The sequence below is a fragment of the Gopherus flavomarginatus genome, chromosome 4 (assembly GCF_025201925.1).
Source record: "Gopherus flavomarginatus isolate rGopFla2 chromosome 4, rGopFla2.mat.asm, whole genome shotgun sequence".
NCBI lineage: Eukaryota > Metazoa > Chordata > Testudines > Testudinidae > Gopherus > Gopherus flavomarginatus.
In genome coordinates, this window is record NC_066620.1 from 56,565,397 (window position 1) to 56,583,980 (window position 18,584).

The 18,584-nt window shown below is 41.3% G+C and overlaps 1 protein-coding gene across 1 annotated transcript; it reads left to right on the plus strand.

Moving 5' to 3' along the window:
- Nucleotides 1–4,783: 4,783 nt before the first annotated feature.
- Nucleotides 4,784–18,038, plus strand: SRP9 (signal recognition particle 9). The gene is made up of 3 exons (XM_050948665.1): nucleotides 4,784–4,949; nucleotides 12,237–12,305; nucleotides 16,268–18,038. Exons 1-3 carry the CDS (start codon nucleotides 4,878–4,880, stop codon nucleotides 16,385–16,387), a joined length of 261 nt encoding a protein of 86 aa, XP_050804622.1. The 5' UTR covers nucleotides 4,784–4,877; the 3' UTR covers nucleotides 16,388–18,038.
- Nucleotides 18,039–18,584: the final 546 nt, after the last annotated feature.

Below are 18,584 nucleotides of genomic sequence, written 5' to 3' on the forward strand. Positions count from 1 at the left end.
TGCAATGAAGGAATTACTGTTTGGTTGTCCATGTTATAAACCACGACAGAGCTTGGGTTGCTTGTGATTGTGGGCCAGATTTTCAAAAGTACTTAGGTGCCTAAAAGTTCATAGATGTCTTTTGAGATTTTCAAAAGCATTTAAACAGATTAGCCACCTAACATGCTTAGACACTTCAAAAATCCCAGTAGGTGCTCATCTGCATCTTTGGGCACCTAAAGACCTTGAAAATCTGGCCTTTCCAGACTGATATTTAGATCAGTTCAAGCCCATGGTGCATTACAGTATACACAATGAACAGAACGGATGGTTACTGGCTTCTATGACAGTTCTCCAAGCCCGATTTGCTCTCATTGAAATCAACCGGAGTTTTGCCATTAACTTCAATGGGAGCAGGATTGGACCTATCATGAACAAAAGTGAAAATGTCAACTTTAAACATGAACCAGTTTCTAGGCTGTAATAATCATCTTATTCTAACTTCCTTAGTAGTGCCTCATTCTACTACAGGTGTCTAAAGTCACTGGGCTTGAATTTAGTCTTTCTGCTCTTTTATACTCAGATAACTTAATGGACTTCACATTACTCCTCGTGTGAGATCAACCATGCTAGACCAAATTCTGCTCTAAGTTACAACATTATATGCACAAAATAGTGACTGTATTTACAACAGTGTCACTAAGAGCAGAGTTTGGCCTATTGTTTCTATTCACATCCATAATTTAATAACAAAGCGTACAATGAAGAGCCTGCTTGGTCTAGTAGCAGTGTTTTAGCATTGACAGGAAAGAGCATTAAGTTCTACCCCAAAGCTCCAGAAATTAATCATTTGGACTCTATCCAGGAATGAAAAATATATTTGCACATTGGATCATAGTTCTTAGTCTAGACAGAAGTATAAAACATGAAAAACAGGAAAACAAATGCCTTATCCTGAGAGATGCTGAGTATCTGCAACTCCCATTAATGTCAGCAGGGGCTGTGGGAGCTCAGCATCTCTGAGAAACAGACCCTAAAATGTGATGATATACGTTTTTTTCTACTTTTTTTCAACATTTTACGTATGACAAGGAAGGTGGCAGACATAAAACAAAGAACGTACCATGTGGAATTCAGATACAGAAATATAACTATACAGAGCTGAACTTGCAGCGGCAATACATGTAGAAGCTTGCTCTAAGAGACATCATTAATCATGCACATGCAGGTTAGATGAAAGGAGAATGCCTGAGGGAAAAGCACATGTGAGAACCACTCCGCTACACCAGTGCTTATGTTATTTCTTCACAGTTTCTCATGGCACAAAATCTCAGGAAGGAAAGGCATTATCTAAGGTGGTATAAGAGATTATAGCTAGGATACATTAAATGAGGCTGAGAAAGGAAAACTGAGGCTGCATATCATATACAACTTCCTAACAGTGATGGAAGAGTCATACTCAGTAGAATAATTTCTCAAATGGAAAGTATAAAAGAATACAATTCAAGAAAGCAGGCCAAAAAAAGAAAAGGAGGTTCAATACTTCTGTCTTGTTTTTAAATAGAGCTGCTTTTTTATTCCCAAGTACTCAAATATTATTGGCTCAACAGACATGAATGTTCAATATATATTACATTTCACTAGACAGTCAGCCTACAGAAAAATTTCTAAGATTCATATCTATCATGTACTCACTGAAGATTACTTGGGCAGTTTTGGACACATTCAAAAATATAATTTATAAATAAATTACTGCCAAGCTCAAAGTTATGACTATGTTTCAAACTCAGCAAGAAAATACTCTGGCCTCCAAACAAGTTAAAAACGACATAGTGAAGTGGCAGATTACATACCTGGAACAGGTCATTCACTAAGGCTCAAATTTTCAAAAATAATCTTTGATTTTAGGTACCCAAATAATTGGGTCTGATTTTCAGAGGAACTGAGCACTTACAGGTTCAGTTGACTTCACCTCAGAAAATTAGACCTAAAGTGATGCACACCAGACACTCCAAAAATGCAGCTCACAGAATCAAGGGCCACTTTTGAAACTTTTGGCCTAAATCTGGTGGGTGGTTAAACTGCAGAATGTTACATATTTTTGGCCTTATTTTCTACTGTCTTACACCTTGTGTAATCATTACTACCTCTTCAGTGGGCATAAAACATTACCAAATCAAAATGGTAGCATTTTTACACCCACTTTGCAGAGCTATCAAGGACTATACAAGATGCAGGATAGTAGAGAATCAGACTATCTGGGCTGGATTGTCTAGTCTGCTAAGGCCCCAGCAATGCACCCATTTTGTTCAATTAGAGTTGAGTTGGTCAGGACCTCTGAAAGTCAGACCCAAGGTATCTGAAGTTGAATACTTGAAAAATGAGGCAAAAGTCTGGCCACCTTTGAAAAAATTAGGCTAAAGATTTTATCCTACTCATTGCCTTCACTCACGGTTGCATACCCTTTCCCCTTTCCACCAGGATTGTTGATGCTACATATAATATTCACAGTAACAATTTATTAACTTGTGACAGCACAACTACTAAAGGCTCTTCCACAGTTGAGCTCCACAGTAACAACCAACTAATCTGATTTACTGACTCAGAGAAATATATTCCTCCTTAGTCTTCCCATCTTCCTCCCCTGCCAAGTCTCCTACTCTTTTTCTTGCAATCCCCCCCGTGAATCCTTAATTTTATGGTCAGCAAAACCACAGCTAGCATTTCCTCATTTTAATAGCGGAGTCTGGAGCTGCTCTGCTTAATTTGTCCTCTCATATTTCTAGATCGCACTGCTAGCTGCTTTCCTAGTTGTTTACATGGCCACACCACTGAGGTTTGTTGATTTCAATATAAGTAACCTGAGACAACAGCGTCCACTGTGATTCAGATCTGGGAGGTTTGGGTTTTAAGTATATCCCCCTAAGGCAGATAATAGAACGCTACTATTTTTGCTTGTTTGTTAGTTCTAAAAGGGTAATTTGATGAGCTTTATAACATGGGCAGGACTAAGGAAGGAATCTGATTGTCCATGGTCTCTACCTCTGCAATTATGGGGGTAACAATCACAGATCAGTAAGCCAAAGAAAAGTTAAATTTTTAAAAAATTTAAGAGGGAAAAACATGCATGATTGTTCCTGCTTTTTTTTTAAATTAAAATTAATCAGTGTTAAATGAATTTAGAAAAAAAAAAACAGGAGTCCCTAGGAGCACTATAATTCTATAACCTCTAGTCTCTTGCTGAAATCAGCAACTTTAATTTCAGTTTAAGCCTGAGACACAGTGTCTGCTACAAGTCAAGCCTTTGAAATAGCTGTGGCTGATGAGTCTCTGAGCTAAACAGGAGAAACCAGTGATTTGTTTAAAAAAAAAAAAAAAAATCTATTCTGCACATAGCCAAGTTCCAGCTTAATAAGGGGCCTTCCAACTTGGGAAAACTTGAAATATATTCAACTTAGAAGATATCCATTTCCGTTTCACAGGGTTTATATAACTTTTGTGATCATGTTTGCTAGTTACTATAATGTTTAAATCCAGATTTGGCTCTCTTGTGGCCCCATGTTCTCAGTTCTCAACAGACCTTGCTCTCTCACAGCCCTCATCTTCTCACTAGGAAGCTGGGATTGGGCAATTACCTGGATGATTACCTGTTCTGTTCATTCCCTCTGGGGCAGCTAGCATTGTCCTCTGTAGATGAAGCCAGGATACTAGTTAAATGGACCTTTGGTCTGATCCAGTATGGTCATTCTTATGTTCACTCCCCACAAGCCCACGCTCCCTCACCATCTCGCACCTTCCCATTTTCCACACAGCTTTGCTCCTTCACTATCTTTCTGCAAGGCCTCTTTCCTTTGAGGCCATATTATTTTTAATATCATCCCTTCAGGGATTTCCTCCCTGTTTGCCGCATGTTATCATTCACCCAGAGCAGAACCTACTTTCTTTAAGGCCAGGGTTCAAATCTGAGCCAAAAACCTGAGACAATGGGGTTTTAAAGTGATCTGGAGTCCAAAGGCATATGAACGTGCATAGGAGCCCAGTACTGCCAACACCAAATGTTTCAAATTCATCATCCAAGCATCCCCTCAAAAACAAAACAAAACTTGGGCTGTTTCCTAAGCCTCAGGCTGCAGTCACTTCATCTATTCAAGATTTTTTCCTGCAGGAAGGAGGACAGAAAACACGGTTTGATGTGAACTAGAACAGATGCTCACGCTGTTTCCTGACCCTAGCAGCCAGGGCGGCCACACAGGCACCCACAGGGCAAAGCTCCCCAGGAAGGTGCGAGAGTCGGCAGCCGGGAGCCCCAAGGGCAGGGGCGCAAAGCCACACGCCCCGGGCCTGAGCCCCAACCCCATGGTAGACCCGTGCTCTGACACTCACCAGGCTGAATACAGCAGCCTCGAGGCCGGGCTGAGGGATACCGACCCTGAGACCCCCCCGGCATCCAGCCAGAGGCTACAACCAGCGACTTCAGAACCGCCTTCACACCTCAGGCTTACAAACATCGGCATAACAGCGCCCGTCCTGATTGGGCGGCGCAGTAGCCAATTAATATGTTTGCTCCCCCCCCTCCCCCTCTTTGGGAGGAGGAGGCTGCTGCCCGGGTATTTCTGTCCCGCCACGCCTGCAAGTGGCGCTGTGACACGTAAAGCAGTAGAGCAGCTACTCTCCGGAAGCCGGATAGACCCTCCCCGTTCCCGCACTTCCGCTATCAGGGGCGGGGACCGCTCAATAATGCGCTTTGCGATTGGACAGTCTGTTCTTGCCACCCATTAGAGAGGCGCGATACAGCGCTTCACCTCGCCCTCCAGCGCCATCTTGTTGCGTGTGCGCTAGGGAGGGAGTGCTGAGCTGTAAGAGTGACTCTGAGCCGGCTTGGAGGAGCTGTTCCCGCCATGCCACACTACCAGACCTGGGAGGAGTTCACCCGTGCCGCCGAAAAGCTCTACCTCGCCGACCCCATGAAGGTGCGGCGGGCGGGCGGGCGCAGAGCGCCTAGGGGTGGTCCCGGTTCCAGTCCCTTTTAGAGACCGGCTGGTGCGGGAGAGGCCCCCGCCTTGCGGGTCCGGGACAAGCGAGCGCCCCTAGAAGTGGCTGGAGGCTGGGCTGACTAGGAGCCCAGCGATTCCGGAAACGTCGTTCGGGTGACTGCGCGGGGCGCCTCCCCTAGCCAGCCGCTTGCTGCGTTCCCGAGCAGAGCCGAGCCCAGGGTCTCCCAAGAGAATTGTCTGCCGCTGGGAAGAGCCTGAGTCGCCTCAGGTGGCGTGGCAGGATTAGGCCACCCGCGGGGTAGCCCGGCACCCGTGTAGTGGCGTGGCAGGATTAGGCCACCCGCGGGGTAGCCCGGCACCCGTGTAGTGGCGTGGCAGGATTAGGCCACCCGCGGGGTAGCCCGGCACCCGTGTAGTGGCGTGGCAGGATTAGGCCACCCGCGGGGTAGCCCGGCACCCGTGTAGTGGCGTGGCAGGATTAGCCCACCCGCGGGGTAGCCCGGCACCCGTGTAGTGGCGTGGCAGGATTAGCCCACCCGCGGGGTAGCCTGGCACCTGTGTAGTGTCCATGAGATATGAATCTGCCCGGGACGCTGATATGCCGCGAAGCCATCGATGCAGTCTGTTCTTTGCGCTTCATACTGGTTCTTCTGGTCTGTCTTATTCCTCCAAACGCACAAACTCTTAAAGCCCTAGGTCTGGTGTATCGGCCTCCCTCCCACTCTGAGGGCTGGTCCACACCACGGGGGGGGAAATCGATCTTAGATACGCAACTTCAGCTACATGAATAACGTAGCTGAAGTCGAATATCTAAGATCGGATTACTCACCTGTCCACACTGCGTGGGATCGATGTTTGCGGCTCTCCCTGTCGATTCTGGAACTCCGTTGGGGTTGATGGAGTTCCGGAATCGATATAAGCGCGCTCAGGGATTGATATATCGCATCTAGATGAGACGTGATATATCGATCCCCGAGCAATCGATTTTAACCCGCCGATACGGCGGGTAGTCTGGACGTAGCCTGAGGGGAGGCGGGATTGGTTCTTCCGATTTTGGAGTCGCCAGTCTTGTTTCTGTTGAGCGCACAGTGCTTCATAACCATGACTGTCTCTTATCTCACTATCTGGAAGGGTTTTTTTGGTGTCATAATAGTCTTAATGCACTTGTCTTAATTTTACTCAATTACTTCTAGTTATACTACCTTAGACTTAACACTGGTAAGGGAGAAATTATTTGTATTTCCAAATACTCTTGAATGGTTATCATGAACCACTGTACACCTATATCCTTTAATGGGGCTGTTCCTAGGCAGACCTCATTGACTTCAGTGGGGCTTCATGTCGGCCCAATGGGCTGCTTATATGAAGGATATGGACATTAATGATCACTCTGTCAAGCAGTATATATTTAGCTCTTAGTCTTTCAATATTGTGACATATATCCTAATATTCAGAGAACTTTATCTTAAAGCAAAATCTAATTTTGTAACAAACTGCTAAATGAAATGGTAAAGAATTATTTATTAACTAAAACTTACTTTAGTAAACACTTATTGTAGCAACACATTTAATCCATCTGATGTCAAAATGGGTCACACAGCATGCTTGGCCCTCTTAAATGTTGTCTATTTGATTTGGTAACTGGTCTGACAGCTGTATTTGAACACATCATGTTCAGGATCAGTGACACACTATTTATGTGTTAAAGCTTTAAATACAGAATGTGTGTATTGTTTCTTTTGTTAGAAGCTTGGGTGAATTTCAATATGGCCGCTCCATCTTTTGGCCCATTTGTTCCTTTACAGTAATGCCGAGCATGCCGTTATTTTGTGCAGTATAACTCAAGTTATGTAGCTTCTTCAGGAAAACGAAGTGACTTCAGGAAAGATTACTAAACTCAACAGTTTCCTAGTCAACAGCTGCTGTTAGAATAGTGTGGGTCTCCCACAAGTAATTATTGGAATAATTCTTTCTAATGATATATTGCTCACTACACCTTGAGCAGGGTTGAGAATCTTTCTCTAATTCTTAAAAAAAGAAATTAATGTTGAGGTCTGATATCTCTGTATATCTGTTTTTTGCATTCGAAATCTGGCATTAATACTTCAAAAAGGAAATGATTACATTAAATTTCTTGCTATTGCCTTCTAGGAATAGGATGTTTTTATTTTCTTGAGATAAGGTTGATGATATTGCAATACAGTAACGAAGTTTTTTTTATATAGCAGCTGTTGTATAGGCATGTCCTGTGCAATATTATAAACAGTTCAGTAGCTCCATTTTCCATTGAAGTTTTCCATTTCATTTTTACATTGGCTGCATTACATCAAATCCAATCTATAGTTGTCTGTCACATGACAATGACATTGCACCAGCATCAAATGGAGTTTTGAATAGGTGATCGTAGAGCAGAGTGGAATCTATGTACTGTTACTACTGTTTGTTTATAAGGAAAGTGTTTCTCCATTTGGGTTACATGGAAATCTTAGTGAGAATGTCCAACTACAGTGACACTAACTGACAAAATGCAGCATTAACCGTTTTAATATTGACTGACAATGTCAGTCTGACCAGAGTTCTGCTTGTGACTGTTACATTTTATCTAGTATGCCCCAAGAAGGGAGGCAAAGCATGCAGTGCTGTTTCTGCCATTGCCCTTGTACTTGCTAATTTAGAGCTTGGAAAAATTTACTTGAAACCTGTTAGCCAGAGTGAACAGTACATATGCTGCCTTGCTCCTGTGGCTGTGGCCTCCAAAGCAACAAACCCTGTTGTGTATATTATAGCTTGTTAAATATATGTTGCAAATTTTAAATGTAACTGCCCTTGCTTTTGTCATACTTTGACTGATTCCAAGCTTTTTTCCTTGTTCTTTTTTGTTTTTGTTCCTCCCAATCTTTTCCTATATTGTGTTTTCCTTTCCCCATATTTTCTCCTTTCTTCTGTCACATCTTACTCTTTCCTTGTGTATACATGCACCACAGTACTCTTCCACTCATCCAAACAATACATTTGTCCCTATCCCTAAACACCTGGATTGTAATTTTGCTGGACACCAGTCTGGAGGACTAAAGCCTAGCTATACCCTGGTGACAGTGGGGTCGAGGAGGAAAAGGGCTACTGTCCAGGAACATTGCTCAAGTGAAACTAAATTCTAGCACTTCTCCCACCCACCCTCACCCCCCCCCCGCCCAGCAGGAATTCAAGAAATCTACTACATCCCCCTCTCTGGCCAAACCTGTTTGGGTTGCTGGAAAGGAACATTCTTATGAGGACTTTTCCTCTGCACTCCCATCCCCTCCAGAGCTGTCTTTCACTGTGAAAGTGGGTAAGGTCTGTCCTACTCTACCCCTTCCTCAATCTCTTTGCTTATGTAGTGGAGGTGTTATCTCTGTCTTACCTGCTTCCTCAGTTTTTTAGCTCCCAGGCAGGTCAGACCACTACTTTGCTTCTTGTCAAGTATCTGCTTGACTACTCTCCCGGTGTCTGCCTCTGCTCTGCTTTGCTGAGCTACAGCAGTATGAAATTGACCTGATAGTTGTCAGTTTAACTGTTCTGAATAGGAATTGCAAAAGTGCTCAGTCTTAGCTTTCCCAAGGCAGCAGAGTGAAACTAGGAGCAACACGAGGGGTATTGGAACTATTTTCTGCAGACATAGGAAAATAGCATTGCATTGTCTTGCATTTAGTTATAATTTGGAAGGTTATCTAGAACTATAAGAATTAGAAATATAATTCTTTTAAATGAAAGGTTAGAGTCTGTGGAAATTGATGGCACTTGTTATGGATGAGTGGATTTTTCAAGGTCTGTGCAAGGGGTCAGCAACCTTTCAGAAGTGGTGTGCCGAGTCTTAATCTATTCACTCTGATTTAAGGTTTCACGTGCCAGTAATACATTTTAACGTTTTCAGAAGGTCTCTTTCTATAAGTCTATAATATATAACTAAACTATTGTTGTATGTAAAGTAAATAAGGTTTTTAAAATGTTTAAGAAGCTTCATTTAAAGTTAAATTAAAATGCAGAGCCCCCCGGACTGGTGGCCAGGACCGGGGCAGTGTGAGTGCCACTGAAAATCAGTTTGCGTGCTGCCTTCGGCACACGTGCCATAGGTTGCCTGCCCCTGGTCTATGCTAATGTTCTTTGGGAAGGTGGTTCAATGGCAGGGAGAAAAGAAAGGAGTTTAAAAAAAAAATCTTTAATGTATCAGTTACCAATTAGTATAAAACATACAGTAAACAGGCATTTAAGATTTGATTTGGCAAATGCTGAAAGTGGTTTGTGGGAAACATTTCAAAAGTTATTATAGTGACCTTTGTGTGCAAAGAGATGCACAACACATTTAAATAAGCTGCCATTTGCTTACTTGGCAGTGTGGCTGTGTTGTAGAATAGGAATTCAGTCTGATGGAGAATATGTTTGAGGGTTGGCTGGGATTAAATATTTTTGTCTTGTGGGTATACTAAGGCCCGCATAGCTCCAGTTTTAGATTCGTTCTCTTGAAAAGAAAAGGCTAGTAATGGCTAGGTTCCATTATATGCAAATATAATATTGCATACTGGGTTAAACCTGTTTAAAGGATATCTTCATAAACAAGAAACTAATTGCAATGGGTACTTGGATTATACCCTTATTTTCCAAAATTTCTTCAGGAATATCTTGTGCCAGAACAAATGATTATCCAGTTTTTAAGAGTATTTACAAAACTTACTGGACTCCTACCAGCCATAGGCAGATGTGGAAGCTCATGGTGGAGAAGAGCCAGTGAGGTCCTAGTAAAAATCTGTTTATACTAGTACTTGTGAAGGAGAGGGTGCTGGGGTTCGTCTGAGGTGCTGTTCCTGAACTTTGCTCAGGAGTCTTTCTGTCACTGACTAGTAAGTGTCTGTCAGATAAGTTTATTTGCAACTACCTTCCTACCCAACCAGCTGTCCTTTTGGCTTCTGGAAAGAAGCAGTTATCTTCTCCCGTATATCCCAGAACCACCTGACTTCTGCAAGGATGAGGAGTTTTCACTGCTTTGCTATGTGGGGTGTCCTCCTTTGGCTGTTCTAATAATCTCTGCTATTCTACCCCTCCATCATCTCATCTAAGTAATCACATGGGACACATCACTGTAGTATCAGAGTGCCTCAAAAGTATTTAGAAATAAAAAATAGGAACGTAGCTGTCATAGTTGAGGGAGAGGCAGCCTCTTCAGTAACTAAGGCCAGTCCTGCGAGGAGGAACTAATACAACAGGGACCTTGAACTGCTTTTTGCATTTAATGGGGTGCCATTGCAGAGAGTGAAGCACCAGGGTTGCATATTAATAATGACTAGATTGCTGTGTCCTGTACTATTTGGAACCTTTTCAAGGTGTATATGGCTTCATTTCTAGAAATGAGTTGAAATCAAACTTGGTGGTCACTAGTGCATGGATCAGCATGGCCAGTTCTGCATACAATAGGATGGAGTACAGTCTTCTGGCCAGATGTAGATGAAAGTGGATTTTTTTTGTCAAAATGATGTTGGGGTATTGAATACATTGAGGAATCCAAAAGGATCCAAGGCTACAGACAGACTTAATCAGAGGGCATATACCCTCAATAGCTGGAGATATCACAGAGAAGGCAATTTCTTCAAGGTCTTCCCTCTTTTCCAAGAAGCAGCAGGGTGAAACTGAGAATTTTTTCTGGTTTCATTGCTGTCTATAGGGTTCTGATTTTAGCAGATTTGAAATGGATAGCCTTATCAGTTTCTGCTTGGGAAAACTATTAACAGCAGAGGCATTGGAATAATCTGCCGATAGACTCTCGAACTTAAATAACATCATTGGTTGGTATTTGGAAGGATTTCTTTACCACTGTGGCTAAAACCTTTTTAATATTACAGTTTAGATACTGTAGAAATGAATAGCATAATGCTGAGCTGACCTCTTCCACATTTACCACAACCAGTACCAAAAGTGAATTTTGCAAGTCATTCCAATGTGAAAATAACTCTGAAAAGTTGAGTGAAACGTTTTAAGTTAAGCATAAATTTCTTTAGTATATGTCCCCACTAACATGGCAGTGGGGAGAAAAGGGATGTCTCAATTTTATAGGAGACCAATTAAAACTGTTTCCCCTTTATGAAGGCCGCCTTGTTCCCTGAAGATATCAAAGTGTATTGCAGATGCCATGGATTATGTGGGTTGCAACAAGGACCATTTGATCTTAAAACTGGTGGAGAAAGTAGTTGACTGTACCAGTTTCTTATTACGCTACCTATCTAGTCTTCTTGACCACAGGCCACTTGGAGACCTCAGAGTGGGGAGCCTGGCAGCTTTCCTTGTATGTTAGTGACAATGTATGAGACAAATCCTGACTTAGGGTAAAAAATTCTTCTTAAGCATGCTATGATCTTAGCATTTCTGGTCCCTTTTCTGAGCCAGTTCCATAATGATCTCCATCCAACAAACCAAATGGGTAACTGGGTAATTCCCAGTTGTAATTAATCCTCCCCCATCCTACCTATATCTGGGGGGGGGGGAAATGTCTGCACAGCAAAAAAAACAAAAAAACCCTGTGGCTAGCCTGTGCCAGCCGACTTGGGCTGTGGCGCTGTTGTGTAGGCTTCTGGGCTTGGGCTGGAGCCTGGGCTCTAGGCTCCTGCGGGATGGGACTGTCCCGTAGCCCAGAAGTCTACACAGCAATGAAACAGCCTGAGCTGGCTGGCACAGACTAGCCACAGATTTTGCTTTGCTGTGTAGATGTAGCCTTGGTATCAAAACTGTAACAATTCTTTTCCCCCATGGCCTCTCTTATACCAGACCCAAAATAATCCCTGATCCAGTGTTGGACATCTGAGGAGTGGTGATGTATAGAAAAAATTATTTCCCCCCAATCTGATTGGATATAACCATGCTGATATTCTAATAATAGAACCTCAGTTATGACACCAAAGTTATTAACTAACCCCTCAACCATGCAAATAAAAAGCAAGTACAGTACTGTTAAATGTAGTCTGCTAAAAAAAGAAGGGGGGGGGGAGCAGCATGTGAACAAATCCCACTTCTTGTTGAAATGAAAACTTTCCTGAGCATTGAGGAATCGAACAGTAAACATATTGGTAATGTGTGGGTGCTAAGTGAAATGGATCGTGAATTGACATGTAGTTTCCTTGACCAAACTGAACGAAATGTAAAATAACACTTTTAAATATTAAGCTGGTCTATTCTAGAAAATCTTTGTGTGATGAGAGAACCTTGTCTGTCAGTAATTCCTAAAATGTGTTCTCATTTCAGGTGCGTGTGGTTCTTAAATACCGACACTGTGAGGGGAATCTGTGTATCAAAGTAACAGATGATGTAGTTGTAAGTAAAGAATGTTGACTGTGGAGCTTGATTCTGCAAGCTTGCATTTTAAGACAGGCTATCATTTAACTTGATTGAGAGTAAAAATTGCTATTGAGAACTTTATATACAGATGGTTCTGTAAGCTGCTTTCTCAAACCACCAAGCTCCTTGTACTCGGAGTGTGTGTTTTGAGAGCCTCTGATGCTAGCTTGCTACTCCATTCTGCACCCACTGCGTCTGAGACAAAGTTCCTAATGATTCCAAGGGGCATCAGATTGGGCCCTTCTTTAACTGTAAGAGTCCTTACTGGGTTTCTTTTGAGGGATATGACTGAAAATGCTGCTATTCTTACTTTGCTTGTTGAAGCCTTGCCGGTAAAGCTAACACCGTTCTTTGTTTTTCTCGTTACCACACAAACTAAAGAACCACTACCAGATTGAGGGGAAATGAATAAGATTAGGTCTACACCAGAAAAGGTTTGCTGGTATGGCTGTTCTGGCAAACTCTCCTAGTGTAGAGACCACTTAAACCACCATAAAAGGGCTTTTGGCAGTATAACCTACACTGGTTTGTGTAAAATAAGCTCTACTGGCAAAAGCGCTTTTATGGTGTTATAACTCCATCTGCACTAGGACTTTTGCCAGCATAGAAATGTTACCCACCCCCAAAAAAGACCCCACACCCCTTCCAGATGTTATATTGGCAAAAATTTCTAGCATTGAATTGTCCTGAAAGTCTAAAACTTTTTTAAATATTGTACAGGTTTGTTGGCATAAAATGTAAATAAGATAGACTTTCAGAGGAGTATGTTTTATAACACCATCAAGAAACCTTACAGAAGTGAGGAAAAGACAAACTTCAAACAGCAAACAAACACAACATTCTAGACATGGAGCCTCTCACCCAACCCCACCCCCAGAAACTTGGAGAAATTATCCAGGTATCTGGCTACTCCACTTTTCATAGGGATCTCCATGAATGCAGTATTGCCAACTCTCATAATTTTATCATGACTCTTGTGATTTTTGAGTGTTTTAACTTGTCTGAAAACATGATGAAAAGCTGCCAACTCACAAAATTTCCTGTATTTAAAGTGGCCCCATCTCCTGTTACTGTCAATGGGGCTGAAGCTAGCAAGATAGATGGTAGGGAGATGGCAGCCCATCTGCATGTGGAAAAGCTGCTGTTAATAAAGTTGGCTGCCACTTCCCACTGTTTTCAGTTAAACTACATCTGTGCCTACAGCTGAAATGGCTGTCACTCTGGTTTAGGGGCTAGACAGGACACAGGGATTGAGAAGCAGCAGACACACTAAAAGGTGGATGGAAAGAATGAGGGGCAGTAGGAGCTGGACTCAAGAGTTGCAGGGGATATTATGGAGGTCTGGAGCAATGGGAGGTAGGGGAGAAGTTTGGGGGTAGGAATTGTTGTCCAGTCTCAGGCTGCTCTCTGAGGGGTCAATAGTTCTTTCAAATTTAAGCCTACTTCTGTTATCCAAATGTCCTGTATAACCCCAATATATCACTGAATTCAAAAGTTGATGTTAGAGCCTGCGTCTTTTATGACCATACCATATGACCAGCTATATGTTCAGTGGCATCTCCTGGGAGTATTTCTCACACATTTTTGTAACCTTTCCTCCACTGAATTAGAATACAGCAGGCTTTTCAAAAAGGCTTTAGTATTTAGTGTCTCCTTTAGCTGACTTCTGTCCAAACACACTGGAGAGATGTTTAGGAAAGGGCGGGTTGTATGAGCAAGAGGAAAGGGCAACACACAGAACAATAAAGAAGGGAGAACAGGACATGTAACAGTCCAATAGTACATATTGCTAGTAGTTTGCCTTTTAAGATCCTGTTTCTGCAGGGATGAGGCAAACTCTTCCCAGATTCTTCCTAGAAGAGTTGGTCTGCGTCAGAGTCCAGACTGTGGAGGAGAAATAGTCAGGCTTTCTGTGGATGGCTAATTACAGTACAAGGGAGGGGCTCTGAAGGCCAGAGGGATGTTGAATTAGGGGCCTTCTTAATTGAAAAGACAGACATTTGTAGTAGTTCTCCTAACAAGTAGGAAACTTGGGATAAGTGGAATCCCGAGCTTACATGTAGTTTAAAACAGCCTCTTTTTACTCTCATCTGCTTGTCACCAAGTCAGTGTAGTTAACTTTACTGACAAAGGCAAGTTTTACTGCTGTTGGCTCTACAGAGGCAGTATAGCTGTGGAAAGACTGAACTAGGTTCTGTACCGCATGCCTCAGTTTAAAGAAGTTTTAATGTGAACTTAATGTGGGTAAAGCTGCTGTATTGACAGCCCTGGAGACTGAAGCTTTCTATTTTTATTCCTTTGCTAAATCAATCTGGACAGCTGGGTTGTTGCTGTATTCATGCTATACAGGCAGAGGGAACTAATCATTCCTGACAGAAATGTTGGCTGTATTCCAAGTCACCTGCTGTTTCAGCTGGTATCCCCAAATCCATGAGCTGCCTCTTAGGCAAACAAAAGCGTTTGTGGCCTCCAGCTGCAGTAAATTTAAAATTCCAGTTTGCCATGTATCAGTACTAGTGTCTAGTATGTAATCATGATCAGAGGGTGGCATCCTACTTCTATCCTTAATTTGCAATGGGGAGGAAAAACCTCACTTGAAGAGAACTTATCCTTATCTTAATCAACAAGGTGGTTCTCTGATTCTTCAAGACTTATCAGGAGGTATTTCCCTATACAGTATAGAGACAATGCACTAACTCCAAAGACAACATCTTCTTGACTTTTACTCACTTCTAAGCAATGCTTAATCTAGCACTGCTAGTGACAAAATAAGTATATCCCTAAAAGTGTGAAGATCTAATCTGGGGAAACCCAAGGAAAGAATAATTTCAGGTTCAAAATCTGCTTTGGTGATTACAGAACACAAAAGGAAAGAATCTGTTTCATGTTACCACAATAATTTCTTCCATCACAGGGCAGCTTTTGGCCTGCTGCTGAGATTTTTTTATTTTATTGAGAACGCCTCCTCTCATTATGAAAAGAGACCTTAGCCTTTGCAGGAAAATTTAGGCAAAAGAGAATCCATATAAACCCCCTTTAGCTTTAAAATACACCATTTCCCTGTATCAAACCTCAGTCTTTTGTATCCTGCTTAAATTTTTCATTGAACAGTTAGACTGTAGTTCAAGAGGTTTTGTGCTAACCAACTGGTCTGTGGTTCTTTGTAGAAGATGCTTGTATAATCATAAGACAAGTTAGACTGAGGGAAGAAAGCTTGTTAAACTTTCTGACCGCTAGAATATTCACACTTCAAAAAGAATGTAAACCTCTATAGCACATTGCTAAAGGGGAAAGACAAAACTATTTATTAATCTGAGTTTTGAGTGGACGTAAACTACAACTGTTTAACATTATCCAGAATGTTACACATGGTGCTCTAAGGAATGTCAATACTAAAAAGATGTTTAGTAGGCATATATTAATTTATTCCAGATTGTTTTCTTTTTATGTTACACAGATTATATCTTTAGAATTTATCTGTATACAACATTGAATACAATGCACTGTATTCAATGCTAGCCTTATGGCACCCAAGGTTTTGCAAATTACAGTGAGGCTTTGTAACAGTGGAGTTCTGTGTGCAAATTGTATGCTCAGTAACTTTCCAAACAGAAAGCAGTCCCTGGCATTAAGAGTTTGCAGTGTTAACACAGACATATTATATGGGGGACTCAAAGAAAGATAATTTTTTTATATTATATATATAAAATAAATCAAAGTAAATTGTTGCAATAAGAGTTGGAAGTTTAAGGGTAGTTTATGTTGCCTCTTCAAGTGTGGAACACAGTATAGATGGCACTGATCAGTCCTTGAAGTCTTTCACTTTGTAGTGTAAGCTTTCTGGTGTCAGAAGTATGTGAAATTAATATTGAAACTATAAATCACAGATTTATATAGCTTGAAACAAAACCTGACATTCAGTAACTTTCTTTTGACAGTGTCTGCTATACAGAACGGACCAGGCTCAAGATGTAAAGAAGATTGAGAAATTCCACAGTCAGCTAATGCGACTCATGGTAGCTAAGGAATCCCGCAGTGCTGCCATGGAAACGGACTGAATTGCTGAAAATAAAATGAAAGCTCCAGTCATATTTCATGGGAAGAAAATACCACTTGGATTTGAGCAAACATTGGGACAGGAGATGTTTTATGTAACGAAGTGGACTGAGAAAAGTCTGAAGCATTTTTTGCCCTGCCCTAGACGCCACTTCAGATAACTAGGAAAATAAATGCTTTCAGTTGAAAGCCTCTATTTATTTTTGAAAATTAAGCAAGAAAAATATATCCTCCATGGAAAACATTGTTACAAGTCTTGCTTAACATACTTTAACCTGTAAATATTTTCTTTTGTAAATCTACAGTACTCTAATTTGAAAGTGAAAGGAGAAAAGTGTATCCCTCTGGAAAGTGAGAGCATGTCTTCATGTAGATTAAATTGATCTTATTTGCATTCATAAAGCTGTGCTGGTGTATTTTCACAAATGAGAAAATATATATTAATCTGACCAACTAATACTATAACACTGTAAAACTGGATCTGTTAACCCTATACCTCTAATGACATGTTATAACAGAATTTAGAAATAGAACAGACATCTTCTAAATTAAAATTGCCAAAAATTATGTATAATACTGTGCAACTAGCAAGTTATTCTGTAAAAGGTTTCCAGCTTTTAGTATTATGGCCACAAGCTGTGTAACACTTCTAAAAGCCTGTGCATAATAGTTCCACAGAACACATTCTAGATTGCTGGTTCAAATACAAAGTTGTCATTAATCTGGTCATCACCATCTGAAAACTTTTCAGTAGCCTGTGTGAAGTTGGAAGGTCCCAATCCAGTTATAAAGCAAGTGTTCATATAAAAAGAATCAAGGTAATATTTAGAGGTAATTGGCAGAGAGGATGAACTTGCCTCTGGCTGGTAGAGGTTTGACTTCCAGGGCAGAGTTGAGGCATGCTAGAAAGGGCACTGTGGAAGCTTGCACATATAATGCCCAGGATGTGACTCATTATGTGGATAAATTATTTCAGTGTCCGAGTTTTAGTAACTCACTAATTTACATTCACTTTACTTTTTTATTAGACTGTTACAACTTGCATTCACAAATGCTAACATGTTTACCAAACTTGTACCTTAAACATCAAAGCAAAAGAATGTTGTACTGGTGACCCCTTTTACATAGCAAGCCTCTGAGTGTGACCCCTCCCCCCTTATACATTAAAAACACTTTTAAATATATTTAACACCATCATAAATGCTGGAGGCAAAGCAGGGTTTGGGGTGGAGGCTGACAGCTTGCAATCCCGAGGGGTCCCGACCCCCACTTTGACTACATCAGGGGTTCTCAATCTTGACACGCATATGGCTTAGGAACCAATGCTGCTTATTGCTACCTTTGTTTAATGATAGAGGACTCTATTTACTCTTTTCTTGAAGGGTTCCTGCTTGAAGACCCAAATGTTGGAGTTGGACACTTGCTTTGAATGTATACTGTTGTGAACTGAACTCCGTTTTGTTAAATGCCAGCCTGACTTCCTGTATGTAACCATGCTACTGCTGTAACTGAGTTTTCTCCTGTGCTAATATTTTGGCCAACTCCAAACCTTTAAAAGAAAAGAGCCTCGCAAACTGAGTGTAAATGCTGTACTTATATACTAGTTATCTGCTGTATTTTTTTTAATAGAAACAATTGGGTTCTCAAACTTAACTGGTAATGTTGCTACTTAGAAGAAATGGAATTCCCATTTTTTGCCAAAGGTTTCATAAATACCCACAATATTAGTTTATTCCATTATATTCTACTGAGAGAATAATTTGTTACATATTATTGGAAGATATTTTAGCATGGTGAACTGCCGTTTGCCATGTTGAGTTCTGGCCTGTAAGGTTTGACGTCAGCAAAATACATTCAAACCAAGACAAAGGTTCTAATGAAGTCTTATTGCTTGGATATTTTGTCATGTCAACAAGACTGAGTTTGTGGCATTTTCCCTTGCTGTCCCCCACCAAAGCCCTGGTTTCTATTTCAACTTTACTTCCTCATCCTGTTTAATGGGTGTGATGTTGAGGATGGGTGTGCATGATGGTCTTAGATTGTGTACAAATTTCTGAAGTAAAGCAAGCATAATACTCTTACAAAACTAAGGGTAGTGGCATATAACAATGTAAAACTCCTAAACCTGGACAAAAACACCTGCCACTATAATGCTGAGGATTTTTTTAATAGGTAGTTCAAATGATCTTAAAGTTTACT

Excerpts from the sequence above, each read along its gene's own strand:
- SRP9 (XM_050948665.1), top strand. The coding sequence starts at position 4,878 with ATGCCACACTACCAGACCTGGGAGGAGTTCACCCGTGCCGCCGAAAAG. Across the intron at positions 4,950-12,236 it reads ACCTCGCCGACCCCATGAAG|GTGCGTGTGGTTCTTAAATA; the intron begins GTGCGGCGGGCG and ends TTCTCATTTCAG. Across the intron at positions 12,306-16,267 it reads AAGTAACAGATGATGTAGTT|TGTCTGCTATACAGAACGGA; the intron begins GTAAGTAAAGAA and ends TTCTTTTGACAG.